This window comes from Pristiophorus japonicus, chromosome 18 (genome assembly GCF_044704955.1).
Source record: "Pristiophorus japonicus isolate sPriJap1 chromosome 18, sPriJap1.hap1, whole genome shotgun sequence".
Taxonomy (NCBI): Eukaryota; Metazoa; Chordata; class Chondrichthyes; family Pristiophoridae; genus Pristiophorus; species Pristiophorus japonicus.
Genome location: NC_091994.1, coordinates 66,400,018 through 66,412,215, shown reverse-complemented (window position 1 = coordinate 66,412,215; position 12,198 = coordinate 66,400,018). Strand labels below are relative to the sequence as shown.

The 12,198-nt window shown below is 44.4% G+C and overlaps 1 protein-coding gene across 1 annotated transcript in view; it reads right to left on the bottom strand.

The window, feature by feature from the left end:
- The window catches only part of epha8 (eph receptor A8), a 676,976-nt gene that overhangs the window by 102,539 nt on the left and 562,239 nt on the right, over positions 1-12,198 (bottom strand). The window contains exons 10-12 of the mRNA XM_070860109.1: positions 8,810-8,935; positions 8,177-8,362; positions 626-687 (exon numbers count right to left, since the gene is read on the bottom strand). Coding sequence (XP_070716210.1) covers positions 626-687; positions 8,177-8,362; positions 8,810-8,935 — 374 coding nt within the window. The remainder of the gene's footprint in view (positions 1-625; positions 688-8,176; positions 8,363-8,809; positions 8,936-12,198) is intronic.

Genomic DNA, 12,198 nt, shown 5'->3' with positions numbered 1-12,198 from the left:
CATTCCAATTTGACAGTCAGCAGGAATGAGCAGAAAAATAATGTTATTTGGTATAATTTCCAGGGTCTGGTCCATTTCTAGTAATAGCCAGAGTTAGTTTTAAAATAAAATTTGAGTCACGTTTTGAACTCAGTGCATAACTCCTGATCCACAGCCACGTTACAAACGGCATTGTTTGTAAAAATCTAATTTAGAACAAAAGATTTAAGGCTGACTGCTGTGAAATATAGTTCTACTTCACTTGAGTGCTCCACTGAGGAAACTCATTGTTCCTTATAAACATGTTTACTTCTTCAGAGAATTGAATCAGTCAGAAATTTGATTTTCTTCTCAGTTCAGGAATCATATACTGTCTCCGAAACTATCCAACTCATATACTCAGCATAACGATCAATATAAATAGCTTTTCAAAAATTATGTTTACCAAGGTTGTACGATGAGAAGTATGAACCCAAGTTCGACATAGTTTTCTGACAAAAAGTCATCGACCTGAAACCCTAACTCTGTTTCTCGTTCCACAGACGCTGCCTGACCTGCTGAGTAGTTCCAGCATTTTCTGTTATTTCAGATTTCCAGCATCCGCAGTGTTTTGCTTTCGGTTTAATATTCTGTTCAATGATCTTACCCTCAGAAATGAATCCAGCGATCCGTTCTCCATGTAGTCTGTCACAATCATTACTGGTTTACCTGCAAATGAGAAGGTCATAAAGTATGGCAATGTCTCACACCCTGGACTGAACACAGGGTCATTCTACAACCAATGCAGATACATCATACAGGATAAACAGGAGGTCAGAATGTGGGCCAATGGACCTTTGAAATGTGTTGACTCTGATTGGCTGTCACCGCCTTGTTAACGTTTGCCCATGCTGCTCTCCTTAAACGTGACGCCCATATATAGATTTCAATTCAGTCTGCAAATTACTTCCCTCCACTGCTTCTGCACACCGTAGTCTGCAGTTCTCTAATGTTTGTAGAAGGTCCTCATAGCGAGAGTCTGTCCACTTCGATCTCCAGCAATTCCGTTCAGAAGAAGGCTCACCACCACCTTCTCAAGGGCAAGTAGGGATGGGCAATAAATGCTGGCCTTGCCAGCGGTGCTCACATCCCAAGAACAAATATTGAAAACATTGGAGGGGAGGAGATTGGGGAGGGATGCTAATCATTATGGTAAATCTACTTACAATATTATAATTCCTGCTACTTGCAGAGTTCCTGCCAATTATTGAAAGCAATGAAGAAACAGCTCCTCGCTAATGTTTAGTTGGCAGCTTGTTAATGGCTGTTGAAGTCAGATGGAAAGAAATTCCTTCTGTTGTCCTCATTGGAATCAAAGGGCAGATATTTGTCTCCATTCAGACCTGGTGTTAGCTTTCGAATAGTGATCCAAGCTGTATGAGTAACAGTAACACATTGGCAGCCCGATATCCTCACCACCTATGCCAGGGTCATCATCGGAGGTCCCTTAAATTAAATAATGTCAGTTGTGGCTCAGTGGGTAGCACTCTCACCTCTGAGTCAGAAGGTTGTGGGTTCAAGTCCCACTCTAGGGACTTGAGCACAAAAATCTAGGCTGATTCTCCACTGCAGTACTGAGGGAGCGCCGCACTGTCAGAGGTGCCGTTTTTCGAATGAGACATTAAACCAAGGCCATATCTGCTCTCTCAAGTGGAAGTAAAAGATCCCATGGCACTATTCCGAAGAAGAATTTAAAAAAGGAGGCAGATTAAAAAGCAGGAAACTATAGACCAGTTAGCCTAACATCTGTAGTTGGGAAAATGCTGGAGTCCATTATTAAGGAAGCTGTTGTGGGACATTTGGAAAAGCATGATTCAATCAAGCAGATTCAGCATGGTTTTATGAAAGGGAAAACATGTTTGACAAATTTGCTGGAGTTCTTTGAGGATGTAACGAGCATGGTGGATAACGGGAAACCAATGGATGTGGTGTATTTAGATTTCCAGAAGGCATTCGATAAGGTGCCATATAAAAGGTTACTGCACAAGATAAAAGTTCACGGGTTTGGGGATAATATATTAGCATGGATAGAGGATTGGCTAACTAACCGAAAACAGAGAGTTGGGATAAATGGGTCATTTTCCGGTTGGCATATAGTGACTATTGGGGTGCCGCTGGGTCCTCAACTATTTACAAACTATATTAATGACTTGGATGAAGGGACTGATGTAATGCAGCCAGGTTTGCTGACGATACAAAGATGGGTGGGAAAACAAACTGTGAGGAGTACACAAAAAATCTGCAGAGGGATATAGACTGGCTAAGTGAGTGGGCAAAAATTTGGCAGATGGAATATAATGTGGGAAAATGTGAGGTTATCCACTTTGGCAGAAATAATAGAAAAGCATATTATAATTTAAATGGAGAAAAATTGCAAAGTGCTGCAGTACAGAGAGACCTGGGGGTCCTTGTGCATGAAAAACAAAAAGTTAGTATGCTGGTACAGCAAATAATCAGGAAGGCAAATAGAATGTTGGCCTTTATTGCAAGGCTGATAGAGTATAAAATCAGAGAAGTCCTGCTACTACTGAACAGGGTATTGGTGAGGCCACACATGGATTACTGCATACTGTTTTGGTCTCCATATTTAAGGAAGGATATACTTGTGTTGGAGGCTGTTCAGAGAAGGTTCACTAGGTTGATTCTGTAGATGAGGGGGTTGACTTATGAGGATAGATTGAGTAGGTTGGACCTCTACTCATTGGAGTTCAGAAGAATGAGAGGTGATCTTATTGAAACTTATAAGACAATGAGGGGACTCGACAAGGTGGATGCAGAGAGGATATTTCACTCATAGGGGAAACTAAAACTAGGGGACATAGACTTAGAATAAAGGGTCACCATTTAAAACAGATGAGGAGAAATTTATTCTCAGAGACTTGTAAATCTGTTGAATTCTCTGCCTCAGAAAGCTGTGGAGGCTGGGTCATTGAATATATTTAAGGCGGAAATAGAAAAATTTTTGAGCGATAAGGGAATAAAGGGTTATGGGGAGCGGGCGGGGAAGTGGAGCGGAGTCCATGATCGGATCAGCCATGATCTTAATGCTTATTGAATGGCGGAGCAGACTCGAGGGGCCGTATGGCCCACTCCTGCTCCTATTTCTTATATTCTTATGTTCTTAAGAGCAGAGGTGTCCTGGTCAATATTTATTCCTCAATCAAAATGACAAAAACAGATTTTCTGGTCATTATCACAATGCTGTCTGTGGGAATTTGCTTGTGCGCAAATTGGCTGCCGCGTTTCCCACATTACAACAGTGACTGCACTCCAAAAAGTACTTCATAGGCTGTGAAGCACTTTGAGACGTCCAGTGGAGTGAAAGGCGCTATATAAATCCAAGTCTTTCTTTTTTCTTTTTGAAATGCCACGTGCCTCTAGCAATGCATCCTGGGCGCATGCCTGCCCCACGAAGATGCAAGATGAGCATGCTGGTTTAGAAAGGTGGTGGATCAGGGGGCGAGGGTCAGGGAGGTGGTGGATCGGGGGGCGAGGGTCAGGGAGGTGATGGATCGGGGGGTGAGGGTCAGGCAGGTGGTGTGTAGGGAGTGTGGTGGGTCGGGGGGATAGAGTTTGGGGGGGCTTCTGAGTCAGGGGGGTGGTGAGTCGGGGGTTGGGTCAGTGAGTCAGGGGGTCCGTGAGTTAGGGGGCCAGTGGGTCCGGTGGGTCAGTGGGTCAGGGGGGTTGGTGGGTCGTGGGTCAGGGGGCCGGTGGGTCAGGGGTCAGTGGGTCGTTGGGTCAGTGGTTATGCTATGAGACTATCAGGACCACTGATGGGCAATCCCAGCCACCCTGTGGCACTTTCATTGCCACGCAAAGCTCCAGTCTCAGTAAGTAGTGATGTAAGCATCAAGGTGGAGGTCTAAATCTGGAGACTCACCATTCATTCATTTCAGGGGAGCCTTCCCTGCATTTCATTCATAAAAATAAACAAACATTGTAATGTACTAAATATGTCTGTGCTTTCCAAATTAAAAAGGGGTCTACTTAAGTTTATATTTGAATGCGTGGGAAGTTCATTAATACTTTGACAAATTGACCCATTATGACTTCAAGCCAGACTCTTGAGTTCAACAGTGTAGATATATTTGTTGCAGTGCACAACTTGGGCCAGGTGTTATGAATGAAATGGAGGGAATGACTCCCAGGAAAGGATTGAATGATGAGGTCACAGTTGAGGCCTGCACGTCAATAATATTTCATTCATTACTGACTTTGTGTGAGTCAATACCTTGTACGTTATTTTGTGGAAGCAAATTATGCCAATTTATTTGCAATTAAATGTGTGAGTGCTTTCTGTTTGACAAATATAGATTGTAGGGTAAAGGTTTGACACCAAATTACCGTGCGGTATGTCAAGTACTAAAGCTTCACCAGCAGTTGGACCAGGCCTGGTTGGGTCAGCCCTTGGGAAGAGGAGTCATGTCTCAGAGCTGGAGCCAGGTCGTACCCGAGAGTAACTTTGAGGGGCAGCTCCTGAGAAACCGCCCACTTTCCTGCGCTAAACAGCTGGATTTCTCCCTCCACCGCCCCTCTTGTTCTCTTCCACTAGCTGAGGAGCAGGTCAGCTGCTCGAGACTGGCCATCAGTACAGGTATGTGCTAATTGACAGAGTTCATACTGAGCGTGAAATCACCAGAAGGCACCACCCATCAGACTGATTGACGGGTGCTAAATAGGAGCAGAATAGTGACTGCCTGACATCCGGAAAGCAAGAAATATCCCCACAAGTGGCAACTTTCCTGAGCAGCTTCAAACTTTTGAAATGTGTTTGGAGATAGACTGATCCACGTGCTAGATAAATTGGGTCGAGCTCGTTTGTGGACAAATATTTTTCAGTATTTAGTGCAAGATAAAAGTGTGAGTGTGATTGATCATCGGCTGCTTATGTGAGGCGTTCAGAAAGGAGGTTGTGGTGAGAGCATTTTGCACGCAGAGTGCTTTATTTAGCTGCTCTATTTGTAAAGGGAACAGCAGATATTATATTAAAATATACAGCACATCAGTGTCTTGTGTGGTCGTGTTCTGATTTATGGTGGGAAGCTTTGCTCACTGTAAGCAAGTTTTGAGAAATTCGGGAGTGCGCTGCACACAGTTTTTTAATAGTTAATTTAAATGATTCGATAATGACAAGTAGCATCGACCCTGATTTCTGATTTGCATCGTCAATAGGCGAGAGATCCAGGCGGATCACAAAAGCCAAAAATGACCTCTTGAGGGGACAATGGATCAAAGTGGACCAGTACTAATTTACAGTAAATAAACAATTAATAATTTCTGTAAGAATCATACAGCACAGAAGGAATGTCACAGTGGGGGAGCATCTCAGGAATAGTGATCATAGTATCGTAAGGTTTAGATTAGTTATGGAGAAGAACAAGGAGCAATCTAGAATAAAAATAATTAACTGAAGAAGGGCTAATTTCAGCAAAGTTAGGAGGGATCAGGCCCAGGGGAATTGGAGGCAAAGACTGTCAGGGAGAAAGTAAATGGAGCAATGGGTGGCCTTTACTGAGGAGATGGTTCAGGTACAGTCCAAGCACATTCCTACAAATGGGAAAGGGATGGCAACCAAAGCCAGAGCTCCCTGGATAACAAAGGAGTTAGAGAGTAGGATGAAGGGGGCATATGACGGATTACAGCTTAATAAAACAAGGGAGAACCAGGCTGAATATAAAAAGTGCAGAGGAGAAGTGAACAAGGAAATAAGAGGGGCAAAGAGTCAGTACGAGAATAGATTGGTTACTAACATAAAACAATGGTCTTCTATCGGCATATTAACAATAAAGGAGTTGTCAGAGAAGCAGTGTGGCCAATTAGGGACTGAAATGGAGGACGATTGGTGGAGGCAGAAGGCATGGTTGAGGCACTAAATGAGTATTTTGCATCGGTATTACCAAGGAAGTGGACTTTGCCAAAGCTGTAGTAAATGAGAAGGTTGCTGGGATACTGGATGAGATAAAACTTGATGAAGAGGAAAAAGTAGACAGGCTGGCAGTAATTAAATTGGATAAGTCACCCGATCCGGATGGGACGCATACTCGGTTGTTGAGAGAAGTAAGGGTAGAAATTGCGGATGTGTAGGCCACGATCTTCCAATCCTCCTTAGATACAGGGGTGGTGCCAAAGGACTGGAGGGTTGCAAATGTTACACCCTTGTTCAAAAAAGGGGAGAAAGATAAACTTGGCAATTACAGGCCAGTCAGTTTAACGTCGGTGCTGGGGAAGCTTTTAGAAACAATAATCCGGGAGAAAGTTAACAGTGACCTGGGCAAGCATGGATTAATAAAGGAGAGCCAGCGCGTGTTTGACTAACTTGACTAAGTTTTTGAATGGGGTAACAGAGAGGGTGGATGAGGGTAGTGCAGTTGATGTTGTGTATATGGACTTTCAAAAGGCGTTCGATAAAGTACCACATACTCGGCTTGTCAGCAAAAGTGAAGCCCATGGGATAAAGGGAGAGTAACAGCATGGATACAAAATTGGCAATGGGATAGAACACAGAGCTGTGGTGAATGGCTGTTTTTCGGATAGGAAGGAGGTATAGAGTATCGTTCCCCAGGGCTCAGTACTGGGAGCACTGCTGTTTTTGATATTTAATGACTTGGACTTAGAGGTACAGGGCATCAGTTCAAAATCTGCAGATGACACAAACTTAGACGTGTAGTAAACAGTGAGGAAGATAGTAACAGACTTCAAGAAAACATAGACAGGCTGGTGGAATGGCTGGCCCATGGCAGTGAAATTCAGCGCAGAGAAGTGTGAGGAGATACATTTTGGTAGGAAGAATAAGGACAGACCATACATACTAAATAGTACAATTCTAAAGGGGGTGCAAGAACAGAGAGACCTGAGGGTGCTTGTGCACAAATCTTTGAAGTTGTCAGGACCGGTTAACAAAGCAATTGATAAAGCACATGGGATCCTGGGCTGCATAAATAGAGGCAGAGAGTACAAAAGCCAGGACGTTATGCTAAACCTGTATAAAACACTAGTTGGGCCCCAGCTGGAGGATTGTGTCCAATTCTGGGCACCGCACTTTAGGAAGGACGTGAAGAATTTGGAGAGGGTGTAGAAGAGATTGGCGAGAATGGTTCCAGGGATGATGGGTTACAGTTACATGGATAACTGGAGACGCTGGGGTGGTTCTCCTTTGAGCAGAGAAGGCCAGGAGGAGATTTGATAGAGGTGTTTGATTCATAAAGAGTTTAGATAGAGTAAATGAAGAAAAACTGCTTCCAATGGTCGATAACCAGAGGGCGCAGATTTAAAGTGATTGGCAAAAGGACCAGAGGCGACATGTGGAAACAAGTGGTTAGGGTTTGCAATGCTCTGCCTGAAAGGGTGGTGGATAAAGATTCAATAATAGCCTTCAAAAAGGAATTGGATAAATAATTGAAGGAGAAAAAGTTGCAAGGATATGCGGGAAGAGCGAGGGGGTGGGACTACCTGGTTTGGTCTCCGTAAGAGCCAGTGTAGGCTGGATGGGCCGAATGGCCTCCTTTGGTGCTGGACTTTTCTATGATTCTATGAAGGAGGCCATTCAGCCCATTGTGTCAGTGCCAGCTCTTTGAGAGCTCTGCAATTAGTCCCACTCCCTCCCCTGCTCTTCCCGCATAGACCTGCAAATTTTTCCTTTTCAAGTGTTTTTCTAATTCCCTTTTGAAAGTTGGTATTAAATCTGCTTCCACCACCCTTTCAGGCAGTACGTCCCAGATCACAACAACTCGCTGCGTTACAAAAAAGATCCCATTTCTCCTCTCGTTCTTTTGCCAAATACCTGAATAATTAATGGGAAGTTTTGCTGTTTAATATTTATGAGCTTCAAACTTGTTCCGACTCAGATTACCTGATGTAAGGCTTGTTCATTCTTATCATCATTAACAATTCTGGGATTGACAAATCTGAAGCCACAAAGTACTGACAATATGGGGGTAAATCCAAGCTACACGTTATGGCCCAGAGTTTGCTCAGAGTTGTTCCTGCTCTGGTGCCGTAACTTCACCGCAACTTTGCCATAACCGTGGGAGCAGTGCCGAGGAATTTCCGGGCCGATGAAATGTTTCTAATATCCACAGAAAGTATTTTCCTGTAAGGTCCATTCATTCTTGAATTGAGTAATGTCCATTCATAAAACTACTGCCATTCTAGTACTTACTTCTAGTAACAACTCCTTCCAGACGAATGATGTTTGGATGGTCAAATTGTCCCATGATGCTGGCCTCACCCAGGAAGTCCCGTCTCTGTTTTTCTGTGTACCCTGACTTGAGTGTTTTTAAAGCCACAGGGATCTCTCGCTTTGCCGGCAGCTTCAGACGCCCATAGCACACCTCACCAAATTCACCTGCACGACAGCAAAATGATAAAAGCAAAATGCCGAAAGTGGTAGATTCCAAGAGCTAGACATGTGTCTTGGCTGTCGGTGCTAAGTGGGTGGTATCGCTTCCACAGCCTGTTCTATGCCCGCCCGATAGTCACTTCTATTGAAGTCAAAGGAATTGGCAGATATATTACTGCCTGTTTTGCCGACCGCCCAGGCTGAGGTTTTACCCATTAATGCTCTCGGGGCAACTAGGGATGGGCACTAGACACTGCCATGCCAATGTCGCCTGTTGTGTATGCGTAAATAACTGACAAACTGAGCCAGGAGTAAAGTAACTTCACTTAACTGTGCTTTATACACTCCCAAAAATGGTGTCCCCACAAGTCCCAACAGTAAATTAACACAGAAATTGCAAAGGAGTTGCTCTGATAATCACAGGTTTTGTTACAAGAAAGAAAAGCTTCTCACCTGAGCCAATAACCTTCTCAATTTTTATTCGTGACGCCTCTATTTCTCTGGCAAATTCGCGGACGGCTTGACCTGGGTCTTCATAAGTGTGAGGGTCGACGTAAATCTTTGGGTCTGGGAATCTGACTGTTAAACAAAGATAGAACACTCTGTGTGATAAAATTTTAAGATTAAAATAAAGTGAGAACCCTCCCTGGAATAATCCAGTAAAGTTGGTGAAAAATCTGGCTTAAGACTCAAATTTCAAAAGCGAATTGAAAAATGAATCTCAATTACTAACTCTGTACATCAATCAACAGGGATAAGCTGAACCATCCAACTCTGGCCAAGAGTGGATCATTTCACAGTGCTGCTTTACGGATACAAAATATAAGGGTAAAGTCACGGATACAAAATATAAAGGTAAATTAATTGGGGTGGATTTTCCGGTCCTTTGTGTTCCGTTTTTTGCCCAGGAGCGGCGGCAATGATGACGGTGAGGTTTCTGGGTGGGTGGTTAGCCTCCAGCGCCCCACGGGGGGTTTGGGTGGCACGGAGCAGCACTGCCCGGAGGAGCTGGTTACGACACCAGCACGCTGTTCGACTCCCGCCTGACCCATACGCACCACAGCGCTCCCAGCTGCCCAATTTTGCTGACTGAGGCGCAAACTGTTCCCAGGCACAAACTTTACTGCCCCATCGCCATTACTGCCCCCGAAATCATCAAAGCTGAAAATCCAGCCCAAATGATCTTCTCTCCCAATTTGATCTGCTCTTGTAGGCCTTTGGGCACAGCTCGACACTGGAGACGAGGGAGAGTTGAGTTTACCCGACAGAGTGCAACTACAGGTCAACAGAATTATCAAAACATCATACAGGACAAGAAGAACCAATCACTCAGTCCAGCAAGCCTGCCTTGGACAACAAGCACAAGAGGCACTTGCTTGGCATTCAGTGGATTGATTGCTCTTGGGCTGAATTTTCCGCTTTCGGGATTTTTCGGTGAAAACGGTAGCGATGTGTGAAAATTAGCCATTATGTTGCGCTACCGTTTTTAGACCTAACTTTCGGCCTGTACGAATACATCAGTAAGGGAGGCGTTGCACAAGGATTCGCGGCACAACAACGTGAGTTTCGCCAACTTTAGTCCGGGGCTGGGAGTGCTGTGAGAGAGGCCTTGGGAGGGGAAAAAAACATTCCAAAAAAACATTTACCAGACCCTTATCTATCAAATCGCTGAAAAAATAATAAAAAATAAAAACTTTAACTTAGCTTTTTTGCAGGTTTTCATACTTACCGCAGCTGGCAGGGCTGCACCGACAGGTTTGACCTGTCGTTGTTCCGGGCACGGCGTATGGGTCGAGAGAGAGCCGAAAGTACGATGCAAATACAATCGGAGTCGTTGCACGTCGGCGCACCCCTCCCCGGCGGTACTTAGAAGCGCCGCCGCAAACAGGTGCCCGAGGTTCCCGCCCGGGCTTTCACCGCGAAGTGTCAAACACGGTCGCAAACTTCTCGAAAATCCGGCCCATGAAGTATTAACAATTTCAGCCATTATACGGAGTTCACTGGTTTGGAAATGTGAACTATTCTAATGACAAGGGATGTGGCTCAAATCATATTTTCATTGAATGGCATACAGGCTTGAGGGGCTGAATGGCCTCCTCCTGTCCCTATGTACAGAGGATAACAATAATGATTTGGAGGTTGGCATTCACTTAAAACTTTATAAAGGAGTAGAGGAGCAGAAAGACTTGGGTACACAAGTCTTTAAAAGTTGATAAAGATGTATAAAAAAAATATAGGTTTTATAAATAGGGGCATAGCATACAAAACACTATACAAAGGGAGTTAGATATGGCCCTTATGACCAAAGGGATCAAGGGGTACGGAGAGAAAGCAGGAAAGGGGTACTGAGGTTGAATGATCAGCCACGATCGTATTGGATGGTGGTGCAGGCTCGAAGGGCCGAATGGCCTACTCCTGCACCAAATTTTTATGTTTCTATGTTTCTGCACCTAATAGATCATTGGTTAGAATACTGTGTCCAGTTTTAGATGTTGTACATAAAGATGCCAAAGCCACAGAGAGGGTGCGGAAGAGCATCACTAAGATGATCCCGGGATGAGATATTGGGCCTATTTTCATTGCAAAAAAGAAAGTTAAGAGGAGATCTGATGTACGTGTTCAAAATTACGAATGGTTTTGATCAGATCACTGTGCAAGTTCACACATGAAGAATGGCCCCGTGGGACATGTGAGGAAGGACTTCCGGTGCCTGTGGAACTGTAGACCGACTGGCCTGAGTATTGCCTCGAGGAGAGCAGCGGAAAATAGAGGCCCCTGAAATACGAAGGCAGTTGCAAAGCCACAGAATGTAAGTGAGGGGTATTAGAGTTAAATCCAATCCTGTCTTCATCTGGCATCGACATGCACTTTCATTCAGGACTCATCAGAAGAGTAAACAAGCACAGGGAATGCTGGCTGACTTATATTCTTTTCTTTGCCCAGAGATACTGAGTCTAATTGTAGCATCTCCAGCGCCACACTTGCTGAGATTAGCACAGATCGGGGGCTGGGATCTTTCGGACCTGTGTGGCGGAGTGCTGCGCCATAATTGTGTTTACACAGAGTGCTTTGTCCGTTTAAGTGCTCAACACGTCCGTGATGTTGTTTTTTCTTCTGTGGGTTGAAAAGGAATCACATGTCTCTCTCCTGCTAAAAACGAGTGCTAATCGAGGACTTATTGATCCATGGACAATCACAGCCCTTTCATTGCTTGAATGCACCATAATGTCACTGGGGGAAGACTTTACACTGGAGTTACACCATGGCCCTTTAAGCTATATTTTTAAAACTAGAAATTATGGCATCTGAAGTGCAGGCTAGATCACCAGGGCAGGACCCTCTCTGATCCCTTGGATGAGATGCTAAACTGAGACCCTGTCTGCCAGAGCTCGCTTGGTGTCCTAGCCAACATTTCTGTCTCAAAACAGATTATCCGGTCATCCATTTGTTGTGTAAACTGGCTGCCTCCATAACAACAAGCACTGAACATCACTTAATCCATTTGTTGTAAAGTTCTTTGGGATGTGCCAAGGATGCTGTAGTGCCCTACATTATTGCCAATTCTTTCTTGCTTCTTTGGATGAGAAAGGGCCTTTAGTCCATCCAGCCTATCATACCATAGACACAATAAAAACAGCTATCTGTCTCTTGACTCAGTTGGTAGTACTCTCGCCTTTAAATCAGAAGGTTGTAGGTTCAAATCTCCCTCAAGCACATAGAAACTTAAGAAATAGGAACAGGAGTTGGCCATTTGGCCCCTCGAGCCTGCTCCGCCATTTAATAAGATCATGGCTGGTCTGATCATGGGCTCAGCTCCACTCCCCATAACCCTCTATCAATCA